The sequence below is a fragment of the Nicrophorus vespilloides genome, unplaced genomic scaffold, assembly GCF_001412225.1.
Source record: "Nicrophorus vespilloides isolate i.1.1-1 unplaced genomic scaffold, Nicve_v1.0, whole genome shotgun sequence".
Taxonomy (NCBI): Eukaryota; Metazoa; Arthropoda; class Insecta; order Coleoptera; family Silphidae; genus Nicrophorus; species Nicrophorus vespilloides.
Genome location: NW_017100101.1, coordinates 756,876 through 775,654, shown reverse-complemented (window position 1 = coordinate 775,654; position 18,779 = coordinate 756,876). Strand labels below are relative to the sequence as shown.

The 18,779-nt window shown below is 37.1% G+C and overlaps 8 protein-coding genes across 10 annotated transcripts; 2 read left to right on the top strand and 6 right to left on the bottom strand.

Annotated features, from left to right (window-relative positions):
* Positions 1–21: 21 nt before the first annotated feature.
* Positions 22–3,642, bottom strand: LOC108568027 (probable cytochrome P450 301a1, mitochondrial). 2 transcript variants are annotated; one of them, XM_017928875.1, is made up of 9 exons: positions 2,929–3,642; positions 1,853–1,969; positions 1,668–1,744; positions 1,347–1,548; positions 1,122–1,284; positions 888–1,057; positions 600–678; positions 330–536; positions 22–272 (listed from the first exon to the last, which is right to left on the bottom strand). In XM_017928875.1, exons 1-9 carry the CDS (start codon positions 3,354–3,356, stop codon positions 159–161), a joined length of 1,557 nt encoding a protein of 518 aa, XP_017784364.1. In that variant the 5' UTR covers positions 3,357–3,642; the 3' UTR covers positions 22–158. The 2 variants fall into 2 exon arrangements, with proteins under 2 accessions (XP_017784364.1, XP_017784363.1); XM_017928874.1 differs by having other exon boundaries at positions 22–536.
* A 1,589-nt stretch (positions 3,643–5,231) lies between these two features.
* LOC108568033 lies at positions 5,232–5,985 on the bottom strand. The gene is made up of 2 exons (XM_017928881.1): positions 5,753–5,985; positions 5,232–5,538 (listed from the first exon to the last, which is right to left on the bottom strand). The coding sequence occupies exons 1-2, from the start codon at positions 5,964–5,966 to the stop codon at positions 5,342–5,344; spliced, it is 411 nt and encodes a 136-aa protein (XP_017784370.1). The 5' UTR covers positions 5,967–5,985; the 3' UTR covers positions 5,232–5,341.
* Positions 5,986–6,236: 251 nt separating this feature from the next.
* LOC108568032 lies at positions 6,237–6,742 on the bottom strand. Its single transcript, XM_017928880.1, has 2 exons — positions 6,513–6,742; positions 6,237–6,453 (listed from the first exon to the last, which is right to left on the bottom strand). Exons 1-2 carry the CDS (start codon positions 6,730–6,732, stop codon positions 6,260–6,262), a joined length of 414 nt encoding a protein of 137 aa, XP_017784369.1. The 5' UTR covers positions 6,733–6,742; the 3' UTR covers positions 6,237–6,259.
* Positions 6,743–7,165: 423 nt separating this feature from the next.
* LOC108568029 lies at positions 7,166–9,065 on the top strand. Its single transcript, XM_017928878.1, has 8 exons — positions 7,166–7,599; positions 7,666–7,873; positions 7,929–8,054; positions 8,120–8,237; positions 8,338–8,684; positions 8,740–8,751; positions 8,840–8,903; positions 8,953–9,065. The coding sequence occupies exons 1-8, from the start codon at positions 7,486–7,488 to the stop codon at positions 8,969–8,971; spliced, it is 1,008 nt and encodes a 335-aa protein (XP_017784367.1). The 5' UTR covers positions 7,166–7,485; the 3' UTR covers positions 8,972–9,065.
* Positions 9,066–9,216: 151 nt separating this feature from the next.
* On the top strand, positions 9,217–17,521 carry LOC108568028 (transmembrane protein 87A). Of its 2 annotated transcripts, none has more exons than XM_017928877.1 (5): positions 9,217–9,232; positions 15,408–15,636; positions 15,700–15,760; positions 15,842–15,948; positions 16,014–17,521. In XM_017928877.1, the coding sequence occupies exons 2-5, from the start codon at positions 15,532–15,534 to the stop codon at positions 17,253–17,255; spliced, it is 1,515 nt and encodes a 504-aa protein (XP_017784366.1). In that variant the 5' UTR covers positions 9,217–9,232; positions 15,408–15,531; the 3' UTR covers positions 17,256–17,521. The 2 variants fall into 2 exon arrangements, with proteins under 2 accessions (XP_017784366.1, XP_017784365.1); XM_017928876.1 differs by lacking the exon at positions 9,217–9,232 and adding an exon at positions 15,021–15,073.
* On the bottom strand, positions 9,398–12,095 carry LOC108567977. The gene is made up of 2 exons (XM_017928802.1): positions 9,594–12,095; positions 9,398–9,534 (listed from the first exon to the last, which is right to left on the bottom strand). The coding sequence occupies exons 1-2, from the start codon at positions 12,046–12,048 to the stop codon at positions 9,398–9,400; spliced, it is 2,592 nt and encodes an 863-aa protein (XP_017784291.1). The 5' UTR covers positions 12,049–12,095.
* LOC108568026 (kinesin-like protein costa) lies at positions 12,222–15,458 on the bottom strand. Its single transcript, XM_017928873.1, has one exon. It carries the CDS (start codon positions 15,019–15,021, stop codon positions 12,319–12,321), a length of 2,703 nt encoding a protein of 900 aa, XP_017784362.1. The 5' UTR covers positions 15,022–15,458; the 3' UTR covers positions 12,222–12,318.
* Positions 17,508–18,747, bottom strand: LOC108568030 (39S ribosomal protein L19, mitochondrial). Its single transcript, XM_017928879.1, has 4 exons — positions 18,626–18,747; positions 18,342–18,569; positions 17,804–18,275; positions 17,508–17,715 (listed from the first exon to the last, which is right to left on the bottom strand). The coding sequence occupies exons 1-4, from the start codon at positions 18,678–18,680 to the stop codon at positions 17,586–17,588; spliced, it is 885 nt and encodes a 294-aa protein (XP_017784368.1). The 5' UTR covers positions 18,681–18,747; the 3' UTR covers positions 17,508–17,585.
* Between the last annotated feature and the right edge of the window lie 32 nt (positions 18,748–18,779).

The window sequence follows — 18,779 nt, the reverse complement described above, 5'->3', positions numbered from 1 at the left end:
AATTAATTAATATTACGGATTGTACAATAATTTTATTCATCATAATTGTAACATTCTAAATTGATGCTTGTTTACTGGAAAGAATATAAAGTAATAATAATACATTTTTTTTGGCGTAACAAATATTTACAAAACATAAATAATAATAATACAAGCAATTAATCGTTGCGTTTGGTAACTTTGAATTTCAAATCTCCGTCGGGCGCATACATGAACGTAACTTTGTACTCCAGCGGATCGTGGTGAAACTCCAACTTGTAAGATCGAATTAGCTGAAATTGCAATTGTTTATAATATTTCACCACTGAAAAACTTGCATTAAAACTCACTTTGGCCAGGAGAATTTGTATCTCTAAATCGGCGAAACGTCTGCCCAAGCACATCCTCGCTCCGTATCCGTAGGGCAACGAGGCGAACGGATGCAGCTTCTGCTCATTCTCTTTCCTCTTCATCCATCTCTCCGGATTGAAAACGTCTGCCTTGGAAACGTACTCTTCCATGCTTCCGGTAATCAGAGTCGGAAATACAACTTGAACCTGCACAAAGTGAAAGTTAAGTGAACGTGTACACTATGCATAATGCGTTCCTCATCAACTTACTCCTTTCGGTATATGATAACCCTGAATCACCGTGTCATTCTGTAACGTTCTTCCGTTCCCTATAACAGTTGAATAAACCCTGCAAAATATGTAGCTCTTTAGAAGTATAAATGATTCAAAGCGTAATTAATATATATATTTAAATCTCAACAAAAATATTATTTTCATTGTTTCCATAAAAATGTATGACCTTATTGCAAATTTTATAGCACCTGGAAACGGGTCACTAGATATTACAGCTGTTACCTTGGTAACAGTATTATTCAAATGATTCGAAATATCATTTACCTGAACACTTCTTTAACGAAGCACTTTAAGTAGACCATCTCATCCAAGTGCGCGGCGGTCAATTTGACATTTGGATCCGGTAAAACCCGTTTGAGCTCTTCGTACAGCTTCTGCTGCTCCTCCGGCCTCGTTGCTAATTGATACAGGATGGAACAAACGGCCATGGAAATCTGAGGGAATGATTTTTGTAAATGAATGCAGGCGATGCAAATGAAAAGCAGTTGAATTAATTACTGTGTCTATGCCAACGAGGATTAAATCTAAAGCTAAAATTGCGGCCGTCTTCGGATTCGGCTCACTCTTCAGGATTCTTTCGATCAGTGACAAATCCTTCTCGCACGTCGTGTTCTTCGTTTTCAGTCTATCCAAGGCTTCGTTGATATATTTCATACAAATCCTAAAGCAATTACATCTTTAATTAAAAAAAAAACAATTTCTTCAAGAGATCAATTGCAGTACTCGACGAAGTAGTCCATGTTCTTTACGTATTTAGTCCAGATCGTCGTTGGGAAGTACCTCCAGAATGGGAATTTCAATTCGAGGATGGCGATGTTCCTGAGTGCAAACTTTGCCGCGTTAATGATCTTCAGGGGTTCTGAATCGCTACGCAGATTCGGATCCAAGCAGCCAAGCCTCACGTCCAGCGATACTCTTCCGATGCCTTCGTAAAAAAAAGAACATTGCAGAAGACAGCAATTAGCTTAAGCACTCAACTCGATTTCACTCGCTTTAATTATAGCGAATCGGCGTTGCGAAGAAGAGAAAATAAAAGGTAATTACATTCCAGCGACCACTTGTGTATTTCGTTGTCGAAGTCATCGGGCATTTCCTCGTTTCTATCGCGCATCTCCATCATTCTGAAAAAAATAATCATTATCCAATTAAAACTGAAGAATCTTGAAATCTATCTAATGAATATGAAATCCGTTTATTTTATAGATGTGAGACTCAATCAAATACTTTACCTCTGGATGAAGAACTCGGTGACTTCTTCGATTGGCTCGATGTACTTCTTCACGGTCTGCAACTGCAGCAGCGGTTTCTGCACTTTGGTACGGAATTCCCTCCAAGGTTCACCGTGCCTAATGTAAACAAGAGGTAAACCACTTTTATGACTAATTACGCGAGATGAAATTGTAAACAACGGCTTGCGCTTAAACCGGTATACGCTACTATTACTACACGATTTACGCGCGACGCTATTATTCTCTTTCATAAGTTAATTCATTAAAATATCGTAAAAATTGAATACCTGGTAAACTTTTTTTTATTTCGAATGTAATAATGCCAAATTTTAGATTTCGACGCATTGCGTTATGAATTTAATTGCTGTTTAATTGCTAATGAGGTGTGCAATCCGTGGAAAGGAAAAAAAATATAATATACATTTTGAATTAAGAAACAAAATTGTGTCAGAATAATTATCGAATTACATACAACATATTGTCTGCGTTTTGCTCATTGAAATTTTATAGTTCTCCTTGTTGATAATACTAGAAAATGATGCATTATTTAATTTTCTACTTGAATCCATACTAATAACTAATTTAAATTACCATTAAAAATTATATGGAATGAACTTTAATAGTTTTAAATAATCTATAATAACAACAAATTATTATTAAATAAATATTACTTCATCAAATTACACACTAACAAATGAAAAATCATGAATGGAAAGTAAGTTTTAAATAATCAACAATTATTTAATTTACGTTATTTACAGTTTACTTTTAATCTAAATTTATGTTTTTATACATATTGCTTTGAATTAAGAATTTCAATTAAATTCAATTAGAGTTATTCTATGTTATGATTATGAATATATTTATGTATATTTAAACAATAGATACTTAAAGATATTGACAAAATTATCTGTATTCAATAATTAATTAACATTGTTTGACTGATCGAAAAATGTTTCAAGGTAATTGCAGCTTTTTGTGTATCTATGAACTATAAATTGTTCATAAAACATTTTAACTTCTCTTTGTGCAGTGTTTGCGAAGGACGTATACATATTTATAAGATGTATACTCACACTCCGACGACGCCAGGTAAATCACCGAAAAAGTCTTTCCTGACTTCGCCCTTGTACTTGACCAGACACGGCATTGAGGGCCTGAAGGGCGTCGGTCCCTCCTGCCTGTAAACCTTCTCGATTTCATCCGCATCGTAGACGAAGAGCAGATCCGGCCGGCCCACGAGCCCGCTCAATTTCACGATCTTCCCGTATTCCTGATAGAAAATACCTGAAAGCTTTGCCACGTCGGATACCTGATACTGCCCGATAATCGGAAGCAATCTCCAGGTATTCCCTAAGATCGGAATGGGTTTGGGTCCGGGCACTTCGGAGTATGGTTTCGCCTCGGTGATGCTTTCCGCGAAGGCGATCTGCGACCTGTGGCGGTACTGCAGTTGCCGAAGAACGGCCCTGTTGGGCATTCTGACGCACGAAAACGCTACCATTGTAATATCGCTCTGCACATAACGAAGAAGAGCAGCGGAACACGCGGGCTTGATTTAGTTGCACGATCCGTTCGACGTACGAGACTTAACTGTAGAATAATCGAAGCCCCAATTTCACCTGCTCATTTGAAGGCTAGCCACATCATTCTTTCACCTCACCATTTCATCCAGCTCAAATAAACGATATAACTAACTGCTTTATACAAAAAGTCGTATACACTAAACGACCAATTATTACACTTAAAATATAATTAGCACCGACAATTACAAGCAATTGAGAACTGCAATCTCCTCACTATACAAGATAATTTTTAAATTACGAAATTAAAAAAAAAATCAAATATCGTAAAACCTGTTTGATTTTATAAACAAAATTTCTTTCTCATTACTATTAATAAAATAAAGTTTATATCTAGAATTAAAAATTAATAATAATTACAATTGTTTACTATAATGTTTGCATCTAAAACAATGTATGGAATTTGGGTTTGTTTGAAGAGAATAATTCAATTGCAGCGAGAGTAAATATATACATAGAATGCATCTGCAGGTTGGAAATGGTTATTGGCAATGAACATATTTGCATAGGTAATATTTGCACTTGGCTCCTATTGACTCGTTCAATGTCGCAGATATAAAACATTCTAATTACACGGACAAACGAAATTCGTTTCAATTTTTGATGTAAACTATTATGCAACCATTTTGATGATCTTCAAATTATTATACATTCCTCAATTACAATTATTCTCTCGAATTACAGACGAATTGCGTTATTTTTTTTATATATATATACATTCTTCTTCGTTCGCGCAATTTCGTAACGTTTATGTTATGATAGGTAAAATCAAGCACACACCCAGCTTCAAGGATATCCTACGAAAAATGAGGATAAATCTATGTGTTTAGCAATACACATTATGGTTATGTTAATTTCGTTTTCAATATTCTAATTGCCGCTTTTAAAGAAAGAAAAAGTTTCGTAATTTTTCAATTTATGAATAACTTTAATGAAAAACAACTTACGTTTTGTGCAGTACTTACTGGTACTTACATGTGTTAAATTGAATGTCATTCTAGTAAAATAAAACATTAATTAATAGGCTAATAATTTTAATTAAATTATTTATATATATATGTATATATTAATCAAATCTAAAATTAGTAGGTTCCATGATTTTGTGCCTTTAAAAAAATCATTTTATTTATGCTTTTTATTACGTATTCATATTTTTATATTTCAAGTATCTCTTCATGTCGGTGGCAATCGCAAGCCCGACAACCGAAATCCCGATGTTGGAAATCCCAACGTTCAAAATCCCGAGTGTATAGATTGATTTCGATATAGTCGGGATTTCGAACGTCAATAGACGGTCTTTCGGTTGTCCGGCTTGCGATATAGATATTATAATTTGGCACATTTAATTATCATTGATAATATTATAATTATATTGCAATTTTGCAGAAATGAAATTGTAAAGTATTATTTTCATTCAGTTTTAGATAAATAGTAGTAATACGGTTTCTACAAACACTTTCTCTTCAAATTCGCGCGTGTTTAATGTAGATATATTTTACGTGTATTATAATTGAATTTATTAAAACTTTTTCTCATTGCTTCTCAGTTTATGTTTAATTAACTTTATTAAACTAATGATTAAATTGATTGTTAAAGCAGGTCGAAAAAGAATTGCTTTTGTAACAGAGGCAACCAATTACACAAAACTTTTCTTAAAGTTCCATTTGAATATACATTTTAGATTGGCGCTGCTGCAAATTCAAATAAAAAACATAATATTTTTGTCATTTTTTATTATTTTTTTTTTCTATAATACTTTCAGTTAATAAGGTACAATCTACAATAAACATTTAAAGAATACTTTGGTTGATTTTTCATTGATTATGTAATTACGATTACTGTACAATAACTACAAGACGACATCAAATGATCATGTTTGTTAACTTCTTCATCTTTGTTAACGGTTTTAGTTGGAGTACTCTTTTTTCTTGCAGCACGGTAAGAACTGCAGGAAACCGAACATGAATTCGGTTGTGAGCAGAAGAAACATGATCCCGCAAACGATTAATTCGATCTTCAAGACAGGACTCTGCAGGATGAAGATGTAGAGTAGACCAGTTATCGAGACGGATGTGAATAGTATTGCTAGGAAATCGGCCGCTCCTAAAACAGGCCGTAAATTGCATATGGTGAGATTCAGTTTTAATTATCCCATCTTAATACGAGGTATTAAAGTCTGTTATAAACGAACTAATTTTGGAACGCTGATCAATCAGAGATGATGTGTGTAAAAATTCTTGTTGTTTCGTGCAAATATTTGTGCGCGAAAAATGTAAATATTATTTTTGGTATGTTTAATTTAATTTTATATATTCACCTTTTTTCTTCTGCCTGACTTTCTGGAAACTGAGAAGCTTCAGGAGCTCTGCAAAGAGGATGCCACCAACAACACCTCCATCTATGTTGATGTTGGGTGTCGGCAGTGGGCTGTTGAACTTTGCAAAGAAGATGAGCAGTTCGCTTCCGGCGAAGACACCAAAGTAGTAGATGTTTAGGTACAGGAGTACCTCAAACATCAATGGAGCATCCATTTTTATTGCTCACCCGAGTTATGCCACTCATATCCGTATATATTTTAATATATTTATAGTTTATAGTTTTCTTGGCTCATTAATATTGGTGTATTTTTAGGAGACTGTAATTAGAGGAATGCTCCTTTTTGCTGCTTTGGGGGGAGAAATACATTTCATAATCCCTAAATATCGACTGGGTATAAATATAAATTCTGATTTATTAATACACACTTGAATGCATTGGTCATAAACATAAATAAATCACATGCATGGTTTAGTGTTGTGGATACAGAGTGGAGCAGAGCACTTTCTCATTTGTACTCTATCTTCTTGCAGCATGGCAGGCACTGCAAGAGCCCAAAGGCCAGCTCATTGGAAAACAGCACCAGAGTTATTGAGCAAATGATGTATTCCATCTTGATCACATTCTCCTGCTTTAGCAGGATGTACAGGATGCAGCTTAATGAGAGGCAAGTTAGTAACACAGCTACAACTACAGCAAGAACTAAAAGAAGATATCATTTATAAAAAGACAATTAAACCCAGGCCCCCATCCCAGCAAACCTTTTCGCTGTTCCCTGAACTTTTTGTAAAACAGCAGTTTCATCAGGTCTCCAAATATCAGGATTATTACCACTGAGGCATCAACCACAATCCATTGGGGTGTTACATAATTGCTGCTGTAGAACTTTGCTAGGGTCATCAGCGGATGCCCCAATGCAAACAATGGAAAGTAGAAACCATTTATATACATTAGCACATCAAACATCAGCAGGGCATCCATAATATCTCTTCAGAAATATCTTTAAATAATATTCAACTTCTTGTAGTATCACATAAGTGTTCTGCTTCTTTTTTCTCTATTTATTTATATTTAGTTTCTGGATTTATTTTTAGTCGCGTCGCTACTACTCAGATGTCCGTCGAGTTGCGTATTCTCAAGGAGTTCTTCAATACCAAAGAACTAAGAAATTTGAAAATGTTGTTTACATAATATTTATCTAAACAACAAAAGAAAATAAATATTTATATCTTAGTTTATACATAAACTCAGATTACGCCTTTCCATCGCATATATTCTATAATTTTCATTTGCGCATCTTAAAACTAAAGAATATAATCCTACCAAGCTTAAAATTTAGATATATAACGTTACTTAAGAATTCAATAATTTTTTAACGTTAAGTAAATTGCGATTTTATTACTTAGAAGTATGTTGGGTTGTAGAAGTTGCGAATTTTAAAATTCAATTAATCGTTCAAATTGTTATTACTAATAGAATCTAACCTCTTTGAATTTCTAAAGCCTATCGCTCAATTCTAGATAGTGTTATTGCCTTAATCCAATAGGATCAAATCTTTTGAAATTTTATTTGCGTAACTTGTTGCGCGCGCGAATTATCTTCAAAAATTGCAGTAAATGCAGTTGGTATGCTAAACAAATGACATGCAGAAACAAATGCGAAGTTGATGAACAAGATCTCTCATTGTTCTAAAGAGTTCTGTAGAATATAGTCAGTAATTCCATAGTTTTAGCAATGTTTCCTCCTGAGGTTGTTGAGAATATCCTGTTGCACTGTGATGGTAAGACGCTGATGAATGCACAGCATGTGGATTCTGCTTGGAAAGGTTGTGTTGCTTACATATCAAAGGTAAATAGTAGAGCCCCCCTCAGATAATATAAATTTCTGTTGCTGTAATATTGTTTTATCTTTTAGGAAACTGATATATGGAAGAGATGCTGCCACAATGATATACCTAAGTATCAGTTAATGCAGATTCTGACAAAGCATGAGAAGAAGGTGACTGTGAAGATGTGGCGGATGATATTCTATAACTGGTACTATTGGCAGAACATCAGTGACAATATTGATTTTGAAGTAGAGTTTTTTGTTATTACAAGAACACTTTGTTTGAATGTGTTTGGTAATTCATATTTAGGCAACTGGCTAAGATATTTATATAAACCTATTTGTTGTAGGTGAGTACATTTCTGTTGGTTTTGAAAATGGCTTTGTGCATATCTACAAAGCAGATGATATGCTGCGAAGCTTCAAGAGCTTCCGACTTATGCATTTACCAGTTTCCTCCACAGCCATCATTGGAGGTAATAATGCAATTTATATTGTGCAAAGTTTCTGTAAATTTAAAATAGCCAATGTTTATTTTTAGAGGATGATAATTCGGAGCCATGCCAATTGCTTTTGAATTACAACACTGCCCTGTTTGTAACAGATTTCAATAGGAAAACATATCAACCTGGTGTTCTGGATAATTGCTACAAATTTGGGTAGGTAAAGGTATATTCTATATTTATAAATACAAATCCGAAATTCGACGCATTTCGATTTGTTTAAGTATCTAATTCCGGTATTCAATTTATTATTCAGTCATTACCAGAAGTATGTCTGTTGTGTAACAGAGTATGGGAAAGTTACTATAGCCTCCATCAAAACAGACCATATCCACGAGAAGCTGAACTTTTTTCCACTTACTCAAGTCCGTATTTATTCGCCTGCCATAGTCACCGACTGTTTCCTAACAGAATATATGTGCACAATTCTGGTAAACAACAAGATCCAGATCATTAAATACTCGCAGAACTCAGTGCAATCGAGCGTGATCGCAGTTGACCAAGCCACGCTCAAGTTCTCCTGTATGGACGATGCCAATTGGCAAAGAGTGAGATGCACGACGAAATTTGTTTCTAGTCAAGTTCTTATCAACTTAGCCAAAAGTGACTATCAACATTCTGCATGTGCTTTGCTCATTTTTAAATCGCAAACATTCAGTTTCAGATACAAGTATTTTAAGTGAAATGTTCGAATTGTATATAATCGATTCGACCAGCGAGTACAAAAAGAAAATCTTTAATTCCTGGGAAATTTTTAGGGATAGCATCTCGTGTATGTTCCTGTACGGAAACACATTTCTCGTTGGCACTAACTGCGGAGATGTAAGTTTTCTAATCAATGTACACATCAGATTATCTATGTTCATTCTAGTTGTATTTCTATGAAATAAGCGATTGGAAGTTGTTCAATCTGGCGAAGTACAGTCATGTTGAGCACGTTTCCAAGATGTATCCAATATTATCAATCGACGTCTGCGATAGCCTAAATAAAAGAACGTATTATTGCTTGACCATCGGAGGAATTTACCGTGTGATCTGCTATTGCATTCCCCAGATCAAAGAAGATCACAGTACCTGGTGAATGACCATTTACCATCTGTAAACAATATCAAAGATTTGTGTGATCCTTTCCCTTTAAGAAGAAGATAGAAGTAAGAAAAATTAAAATTATTTATATTTATATTTTAATTTCAGTAAATTAAAACAAAAACTACACATATATATACACACATGCGTATGAGTGGACTTGTCAATTACAAAGATACACCCAACACACCATCATATATCTGTAATCAATTTCTTTTATTATCATGAATTTACAGCTCTTTCTTTAAGTTAAGTTGCTTGGCTTGCGCTCTCTTAATGAGATTCGTGTTGGTCCGTGCCAGGGCCACTCTTTTGAACCGCTCCTCGATCATATCCATTTTAGATTTTTCCTTCACGACCAACAAACCTGCAGCAATCAAAAATAATAAGAAACTAGCATTAACTCCGATTCATTAAATCTCTTACTCTTTCCATCCTGCTGATCTTTCACGTGCATGCAGCTGAAGTTGTTCAACGATTCATCCGCATCAACGATATCGGCAAAAAGATTCGCCTGACTACTCAAAGTCTTGTAAAGATCATCATTCGATTTGACCATTTTCGTCTCATCCCAGTAGATCTTAAAACTATCTTTCAAGCAGAAATCCTCGAACCTCAAGTTCCCAAACGAGGAGTTATCGTAATTGTCAAAAGTGCAGCGTTGCTTGGGTCGCGGAATACTGTAGAAATGTTTATCCAGATTTTTACTCGAGTTCGACTGCAACGCATCGCTTTCCAATTGCAAAATCCGCGTGGATTGGATTGGAAGCGCTTCTAAAATCTTCCTTACCCTTCGATTCTCCGATTCGCCGAAATCAAACTTATTGCACATAATTGGAATTCCGTTGCCATCTAATATCTTTAAATCGTTCAGACTCTTGCACGTGATCACGCATTTCCAATCACGTTGGAACAAATTCGTTGTATTGGATTCTGCGTCTCTAACAATATTCAATTCTGCACAATCCTTTTGTATTGCTTTTGAATTCTCGTGTTTCGCTAAGCAATCTTTCTCGTTGACTTCTTTATTTGCTACATTCAGCTCCTGCGAGTTGCGTTCACTTTGTATAGCCTTTTCCATGAATTTATGAATTTCCGAGTCGCTTACTTCTTTGATCAGCAACTCTTGGTTTTCGCTGAAATCAATTTTCTCCTCTGATTTAACATTAGTCACAAGCGGAAAGTACGGATCCTTTTGTTTAGCCTCGTCAATCGTAGTATCCTTGGTGTTATTTTCTTCTGTATTTAGAACGACGCTAGTTTCTGGTTTATATGCTGTAATGCCATTTTCGGTTTCAACAGTATTTGAATTAAGAGTCTCTTTTACTATCGTATAGTTTTCTTCTTTTCTTTCAATCGACTCCAAGATAGGCGAGTAAGTCCAATGCTTCGTGTTTTTTTCAATAGGAGATTTTTTCGTTTGCAAAATCTTGTAATGTTTCCTTCTTTCCTCCAAAGTTTCCAAATTTTTATAATCGTTTATAATATTATTAATTTTATTTAGCTCGGACATACCGCGTGATCCTTTGTGGATAACGTTAACATAGTCTTTTTCCTCTTTGCTCTTTGTATTGCGAATCCTTCTGTCATCCTCGTTGCGATAATTAGAAGATACTTTAATGTTTTTTCTCCTATCCTGTTCTTGCTTAATCAACTTGTACACATTCGACTGTTCTATTCTGTTATTAGGAACTTGCTTCATTTCAGAGGTGGATAGGTATTTTTGCCCGCAGCTGGACATCCCGACTAAAGGTGCGTGCTCATTTATTACGTTTCCACTTAAATCTACAATCTTATTTTTTGAATTACTATTCTGCAATGGTTTTCGATTATCGTTCTTCCTGATGATCTTGACGACTTTCAGATTTTGCTCCAACTCGTCGAACATGCGCTTGTTGATCTCGATCACTTTGCCTGTGTGCTTGATCTCTTCTTGCTTGATTTTGATTCTGCATTCTATGGGGAGTGGGATCAATTCCGACTCCAGTTCTTCGGTTTCGTACTCTTCATCTGGTTCGGTCAGCAGCTTCGAGACCATCTCACGCTTGATTTTGTCGCATTCCTTCTGGCTCATATGCAATACGTGATTGGCGTTTATTATGTTGTACTTGACCTTCTTCAGCTGGATTCGCGCATCGGTCAATGTGAAACATCTCAAATTGTTGTTGAGCAGACTGGAAGCGCATCGCACATCTTCTCGGATCTGATCCAATTTCTTTCTGAAGGTCTCGTCTCCGACAGACTCCTCCAACATCTGAAAACGACCGTAGTTCTCCAGCAGATTGATCCTCTCCTTCTCGACAGCTCCCATTTTCGCCGTCAAATTCATCATCTCTGTTTTATTCATGCTAATTAAATTCTCCTTGGCGCGCTCAGCAGCAACCTCCAGTTTCTTAAATTTGGCGCACAGTTGCTTCTCGAATTGGACGAACTGTTTGGAATTCACCCACAGGATTTTTGTTGCCTCTTTTACTTGCTTATGCATATCATCCAGTTCTACGAAGAAATTTGATGATGACGGTATGGCATTGAAATCATCCGACTTCCGCAGGGGCCTTAATTTAGTTGCAGCACTGTGAATTTCTTCGATATTCGAAGACTTTTCCTCCTCTTTCCTTAAGTAGCTCTCGAACTCCTCCTTGTGCTTATCACCTATAAAGGTCAGGTAAGCCTGCGGATCGAGTCCAACATCCTCGTAGTTGCTGCTGTATAGATCGAGGACGTTGTCGTGGTGCCCGATAACGCGCCACAAATTGTCGTATCGCACAGTCATCTGGTCGTTCAAGACGATGGATTTGCGGTAGACGCCGCGTATGGAGTTCGCCGTTATTTTGGACAGACATTTTCCGGATATGATCAGGCACCTCAGGATGAGATCCATCGTCTTCTGCGTGAAAGGATTGGAGTTCGAAGAGGGAAATTTTAACAGGAATCTGACAAACTCAAAACATCATTTTCTGCACTAGTTCACTTGATTGTCAAGCTAATTAATATATTTATTGATACAAAATAATAATACCAAAAAAACAAAAAATACGAAAATACAAAATAATTACAATGCTTTTAAATACATACTCGCAACAGAAACAAATAAGAGAGAAATAATCACAAAATAAGATCACTAAATTCGCCGATAATATATCAAAAACCATTAACGTTTGCTGATGATAATCTTGTTCTTCTGCCTTGTTACAACCGTTTGTGGAGTGCTGCTGCTGTTCACTTGACTGGGATGCTTGGAATGGTTACCACCGTAACTCGTTATAACACCCCCGTTGTTCGTCTTCGAGCCACCGGGAAACCTCCAAATAACACCACTGCTTGTAGCCCCTTCGCTCGCCAAATGCTTTAAAATTATATGAATGTTCTCTTCATATTGCTGTTGCAAAGACACGACGCGTCGTTCGTACTCCAGACGCACCTGCTGCAGTGTGTGACTCAAGGTCTGCACACGTCCACTTAGATCCTCAATCTGGAAGTCCATGTCGACGACCTGCAGTTCCAATTTTTTGCTGCTACTTCTTAAATCCACAACCTTGTCAAAATATTTATGCAATAGAGTCCTCATCTCGTTTTCGTTCAGTTTCATCAGCCTTTCTAACAGCATCTTATCGGCATGTTCCTGCGGAGTCGCTAATGCTTTCTCGTGTCCGCACATTAACTCGTTCTTGTATTCTATAATGAAATCGATAGCCTCGATAGCCTCCTCATACTGGAACATCTTTCTCTCCTCAAACTCATTATTTAAGGTGCTCAGATGCGAATTGGTATCGATTTTACAGCGTTGCTCCAGAAGTAATTCCCGGGTTCGCCTCAAATTCCTGATCTCATGTCTCAATGCCTCCAACTCATCATCGGGCGTTAACAACGGCCCTCTAATCTCCAGCCAATTCTCTTGCACCACCAACGACTTCTCCACCTTCGGTTCCTCCGACACCGACTTCTCATTCTTCAACTCGTTTTCAAGCACGATCTTACGCTTTTCCTCCTTCCTTTTCAACTTCTTCAATTTCTCCAACTGTTTTTTGCTCGTATGTAAACTGCTCTCCAGCTCCATGACCCTTCTGCTTCCATCTTCTGTTATGTTCTTAATAGAATCTATATCTTTGATCTTCTGATGAATTTCCGCTATTGCAGCTTTACTGTTTTGCAAGTCCAAGTCATTTTCTGCGTTCAGCAACTTACTCTGGGCCTCCTCGAAATTAGATTTAAGCTGGTACCTCTTCATTTCCATCTTATCACGTGCCGTCGACTTCGTCGTCTTGTGTTTCAACAGTTGCTGCATCAACTTCTCCTTCATCGTAATCGTGTTTTCAAGCTCAGCGATTTGTTTCTGATAACCTTGCAGATCTGTACACATCTTTCTCAGCTTCCTCTGTTTGGATCTATAGCTCATTTGGCTTTGTGGCTTAATATCACAAATTTCCGTATCCCTGGATACCTTTTGTACGCTCAGCGATGGTGATGACAACGAGTGTATACTGTTCCTTCTTCCTCTGGCCCCTCTATCATGAAATTCACTGTTTGAACTATTAATACTCTCTTTGTTGGTATTCGAAAGCACATTACTTCCATTTGATTTGGTTACCAGGTTCTCAGTATTTAACCTAAACGTTGCCATGTAATTATTCAACCTATTCAAAATTTCTTCATTTTCTTCATCCCCATTTTCGCTCTCGGACGTATCACAGGATTCCTCGATTTCTTCTTCGATCCTCTCTAAGGACCGTCGCGGCTCGGATGTCTCGCTCAAACATTCCTCGCACTCCTGTTTCAAAGTCAACCACAAAGAAACTTGTTCCATGTCATTCTGAGATAAAGCGTTATTAGCCACTAGTTTCTGGAATAACTCTTCGGCATTAGCGACAAGTTTAAACAATTGATTTGCAGCAAACTGAAGTCCAAACACGTCGAAATTCTCCTGCGCCGTTTCATTTGTAGTATAAGAATTTACAGTCACGATATTTTTAATAAGTTGCGTCCTCAAAGAGAATTGCATTGTGTAGAAAGTTTCAGACAAATCCCTCAGCAATGGTGAAATGCAACTGATTAAAATTGTTTTTGCTCTTCCACCAAATGAATCTTTTAATAATGTTGTCAAAACTGATTGATTATAAGGAATCTGATTATTAAATGGTTCTGTCAAAGCCATAATACATCTTTGCAGTGACAATAAGCCAGAATCTGAAGGGATACTCTGAGTCACTCCATTACCATCCATGATGATCACTTTGTCACTCCCAGCCAGATCTGCAAAACTTGCTGTTGAAATACGGTGTTGGATGTTGTTATCTGCTAACCACTGCTGCTCCAGAGTTATGGTGAATAATGTGTGTGCAAACCTTGGAGCCAAGTTGGACATGCCCAGCTGTATCAATTGGAATGCATCACTAATTGACTTTACCTCAACACTGCCAGCTCCAAGTAAATCCTGCACAGATTCCCCACAAATCTGGGACCAAGTAATGTGCACATTGCAATTCCTAACTCTGTCCTCAGTTATTTTAATGAATAGTTCACGCAGAAACCTGGGAATGATTCCATACTCACTTTCACTTAAAGCACAGTTCACACCAGGCCCAAGTAATGTGTAGGTCTTGCCCATTCCCGATTGACCAGTTGTAACAACTGATACATCGCAGCCCTCTTGCAGGTCATTGAGGAGAGGTGACACCACTGTATTGAATAAAGCACTCTGCGGGCATTCGAAGGGTAATGCATAAGTCACTGGATATGGATGAGAATTGCCCAATTGCACTGTGTTATTGTATGTGTTTGATTGAACACACATAACATCCCCATTTGTGCATGGTATTGGACACACTCGAACAGCAGTCTCAATGTTGTATTCCATTATGATGGCACCGAAACCGCACGGAACTTAACAGTTAAAATCAATGCTTTTGGTAATTCATCTAATTTTAATATTATTGCGTTAGTAAACAATGGTTACACACACCAAACATTTAAGCAAAACACTACCAACATAATGTAAACAAGAACCTCCGTTAATGATTAGCATGAAGTTAGCTGTACAAAATGTAATTTCGCAAAGTCGGCCATCCAATTATTAATTTACTAACTTTGTACGTAGGCAACTTCATTATTTATATTAATATTCATCAATCGGAATTGAAAACTAACGAACTGATTTGACAACATACAGATAACAGAATTTGTAAATAAAAAAAGTCTACGCTGAAACAGCAAAAAGCAGAATTTTAAGTTAAATTATTATAGTTCATTGATATGGCAGACCTGCAACCCACAAACGTCAAGTAAAAGAAGTGCAAAAAAATTGTATGGAGCCGTGTCGAGTAATTAATATTTTCATATATAAGCGACTTTAATAAATGTGGAAGAAATGCCCAAGTTTAAGTACTTTTTGGTGATTTTCTTATTGCAACAATGTCTATTCGACGCCGAGGCACTGCCGGACGAAGGGAAATGGGATTTCAATTTGACTGTGGTAATTAAACAAATAGTTACTTGTTTATATATTTGCATTACTCGCATATTACGCGTTTTTCAGCAACAAAACTATTTGATCCTCTCCAAGAGCCTGTACCAGGGAGCACATGTTTTTATTAGAGGTATATATATATTTATATATAGTTGGCATATTAGTAGAACTAATATGGTGCAATATGCAATTTATTGATTTTAATTTACAGCAAATTGTGAGACTATCACTGAGGACCCAACAAATATTACAGTCACCTGGGTTGTGGTGCATTCAGTCTGTTGGGATTATAGTGATGCTAGCAACAAAGTCCAAGATGTATTGTTGCAAACAAATATATACATACAATCAGACTAATTTAGTTATAATATTATTATTTTTAGAATTTGCAAAAAAGCACTGCATCAAGCAATATGACCAATGGGCATCCATCATCAGAGAAAACTTACAAATGTTGGGATCACATCTCAATTGAGAAGGATATAGAGGTGGCAAAGAATATTCGTATTGGAAAACCCATTCCTGTCTTCATAACACCAAAGGACGGTATTTATGTACTTGGTATAAAGGTTGCAGGAGAGAATTACAATTTAGATGTGCACATTGAGATGAAGAATAGGTATGGTTATTTGTCAGCGGCAGATTGGCCTTTGCTGCCGTTCTATGGGTTCATGTGCATAATCTACGTAATGTTCGGTCTAATGTGGCTGGTCATGTCTTTCCTGCAATGGCGCGATCTTCTTCGAGTGCAGTTCTGGATCGGGGGAGTCATACTGCTGGGCATGTTGGAGAAAGCTACTTTCTACGCCGAGTACCAAAGTATTAACCACACAGGTAGCAGAGTGCAGGGTGCCATGCTCTTTGCCGAATGGGTTTCCTGTGGGAAACGCACATTGGCTAGGATGTTAGTGGTAATTGTGAGTCTGGGATTCGGTATAGTCAAGCCTAGGTTAGGAGCTGCTCTACACCGTGTGGTTGGTGTTGGTATGTTGTATTTCTTCTTGGCTGCAAGCGAGTCTTATCTTAGAGTAACACGGCCTAAGAACGATCAGAATAAGGACGTGTTGGTGGCCTCTGTCCCTCTGGCAGTGCTAGATTCGGCGATCTGCTGGTGGATTTTCAGCGCCTTGGTGAATACGATGCGCACTCTACGTCTTCGCAGAAACGAAGTCAAGCTAACACTGTACAAGCACTTCACGAATACCTTGATCTTCTCAGTCGCAGCTTCGGTTATATTCATGCTGTATTCAATCAAGACCCACAGGATCGTCGCCTGCCTGAAAGTCTGGAAGGATCTGTGGTTGGAGGAGGCCTATTGGCATATACTGTTCTCATCACTGCTGCTGGTAATTATCATCTTGTGGAGGCCAACAAACAACAACCAGAGATACGCTTTCGTGCCGCTGTTGGAGACTGGCGATGATGAGGAGGAGGAGCATCTTGTGAACGACGCCTACGGGGTTAAGGTGCGTATCCATAAGAACAGCGTTGCACCTAAGCAAAAGACCATAGAGGAGGAAATCAAGTGGCTGGAGGAGAACGTTAACATTAACACGCCGTTGCAAATACTGGACTCAGACGATGAACTTGTCAACACCAGGTTCGAAGTATCCAAAATGCAGTGACGTGGCAAGTACCTATATAATTAACTAATCCAAATACGCCATAATTTAATTCTGTTCTGTGCATACCAAAATAGTACTTATGTAACTGAATAGGGTATAAACGAGAAAATGTGATTTTTTTCTCCTCTTGTCACTAAATTATTTTAAGCGTTTTTAATTATATTTAATTGTCTTTCTCAGTGTGTTTTCGTATTAGGCGCAAATGTCCTACCTAGAATATACTTTATTTTTTCTTCTGTTGTAAATAATATATTTAATTGTACGTATTTTATTTGTTACACAACTTTTAATCCACAAATATATTACAAATTATTTAATTACACTCCATATCTAAGCCAACTTCGTAGGCTTCACGAACGTACGCTTCCTCTTCATCTTCTTCCTCGTTACCTCCAGTTTATGAAGTTGCGACTGAATTTCGGCAAATATTTCGTTCTGTTCCTCCTCCGGGATGGTTCCCCTGCAATAACAAAAGTTTGTGTTTAAAGATTTGTATATATGGAATTCTCATTTACAAAAGTGATCTCATTGAAATGTTTTGGACTTACATGTATTGCTTCATCAGGTCGTATTTTTCGTAAGGTTTCGCCAGTTCAGCGGCGCGTTTGAAAAACTTCTCAGGCAAATCTATCTTTTCGACGCCTTTTAAATTCTTTCGCTCCCACCTTTCCAGCCATGGCCTAGGTTTCAGCTGGACTTTGATTGGATTTACGGGTACGGGCGTTCCCTCTGCCAAAATTTCAGCTTCCATATTCGAATCAAAAGTACTAAACTCTGATAAAGAATCCCTCAAATACAGCAGCTCATCATCCAGTCTCTTCTCCAGCCTCAATACCTCGATTTTTTGAATAGTTGGATCGTAAAGCTCGTACATCACCTCAACGCCCTGATGATCGACAACATTCCTCAATATGAATGTTGATCTCAGTCCACAACCCTCCCTCTTAATACAAATACCAACAAATCTTAATGGCTTTCCTGGAGTGTGTTTGTCAGATACTGTCACTGCCATAATAGTACCTGAAAGTACATGTAATTAATTGTAAATACAGCTTTTATTCTCTGAATACAAATTGAGTAACATACCAACATAGAATTCAGGAATATCAATCAATGTTCTCCTTGCAATCATGTCACTTCTTTCAAGCTTCTCCCTAATTGAATTCCTGAATTCAATCTTGGGATCAGGCAGAAATTCAGGATAGATGTGTCTGAATTCAGCATAACTTTTCCTCCCATCCTTCGGTTTATTATTGCTAGAGTTCACTTCTTCTGTAGGCTTCAATGCTTGACTTGATGTTGAATGTCTCAGAACTGCAATTTTCTCAATTAAAGAAATCCAGAATATAAACAAATTAGATCATACTCACAATTCCGTGTATTCGAAGCTATGCTATTTGATTTCTTCGATATAAAAGACAACATTTTTAACTTAACTTAATCAACTTATTTCATGAGAAAAAGCTAGGTTAATAAAATCAGTCTTGCCAATGAACTGGGTTTATTTGAACTACAATTTTAAAA

Excerpts from the sequence above, each read along its gene's own strand:
- LOC108568032 (XM_017928880.1), bottom strand. The coding sequence starts at position 6,732 with ATGGATGCCCTGCTGATGTTTGATGTGCTAATGTATATAAATGGTTTC. Across the intron at positions 6,454-6,512 it reads GTTCAGGGAACAGCGAAAAG|TTCTTGCTGTAGTTGTAGCT; the intron begins GTTTGCTGGGAT and ends ATCTTCTTTTAG.
- LOC108568033 (XM_017928881.1), bottom strand. The coding sequence starts at position 5,966 with ATGGATGCTCCATTGATGTTTGAGGTACTCCTGTACCTAAACATCTAC. Across the intron at positions 5,539-5,752 it reads AGTCAGGCAGAAGAAAAAAG|GAGCGGCCGATTTCCTAGCA; the intron begins GTGAATATATAA and ends GGCCTGTTTTAG.
- LOC108568028 (XM_017928877.1), top strand. The coding sequence starts at position 15,532 with ATGCCCAAGTTTAAGTACTTTTTGGTGATTTTCTTATTGCAACAATGT. Across the intron at positions 15,637-15,699 it reads GGGATTTCAATTTGACTGTG|CAACAAAACTATTTGATCCT; the intron begins GTAATTAAACAA and ends CGCGTTTTTCAG. Across the intron at positions 15,949-16,013 it reads CTAGCAACAAAGTCCAAGAT|AATTTGCAAAAAAGCACTGC; the intron begins GTATTGTTGCAA and ends TATTATTTTTAG.
- LOC108567977 (XM_017928802.1), bottom strand. The coding sequence starts at position 12,048 with ATGGATCTCATCCTGAGGTGCCTGATCATATCCGGAAAATGTCTGTCC. Across the intron at positions 9,535-9,593 it reads AGATCAGCAGGATGGAAAGA|GTTTGTTGGTCGTGAAGGAA; the intron begins GTAAGAGATTTA and ends TGATTGCTGCAG.
- LOC108568030 (XM_017928879.1), bottom strand. The coding sequence starts at position 18,680 with ATGTTGTCTTTTATATCGAAGAAATCAAATAGCATAGCTTCGAATACA. Across the intron at positions 18,276-18,341 it reads TATTCCTGAATTCTATGTTG|GTACTATTATGGCAGTGACA; the intron begins GTATGTTACTCA and ends ATGTACTTTCAG. Across the intron at positions 17,716-17,803 it reads GACCTGATGAAGCAATACAT|GGGAACCATCCCGGAGGAGG; the intron begins GTAAGTCCAAAA and ends TTGTTATTGCAG.
- LOC108568029 (XM_017928878.1), top strand. The coding sequence starts at position 7,486 with ATGTTTCCTCCTGAGGTTGTTGAGAATATCCTGTTGCACTGTGATGGT. Across the intron at positions 7,874-7,928 it reads ACTTTGTTTGAATGTGTTTG|GTGAGTACATTTCTGTTGGT; the intron begins GTAATTCATATT and ends TATTTGTTGTAG. Across the intron at positions 8,238-8,337 it reads GATAATTGCTACAAATTTGG|TCATTACCAGAAGTATGTCT; the intron begins GTAGGTAAAGGT and ends TTTATTATTCAG.
- LOC108568026 (XM_017928873.1), bottom strand. The coding sequence starts at position 15,021 with ATGGAATACAACATTGAGACTGCTGTTCGAGTGTGTCCAATACCATGC.
- LOC108568027 (XM_017928874.1), bottom strand. The coding sequence starts at position 3,356 with ATGGTAGCGTTTTCGTGCGTCAGAATGCCCAACAGGGCCGTTCTTCGG. Across the intron at positions 1,549-1,667 it reads ACACAAGTGGTCGCTGGAAT|GCATCGGAAGAGTATCGCTG; the intron begins GTAATTACCTTT and ends TTTTTTACGAAG. Across the intron at positions 1,285-1,346 it reads AACATGGACTACTTCGTCGA|GATTTGTATGAAATATATCA; the intron begins GTACTGCAATTG and ends TAATTGCTTTAG.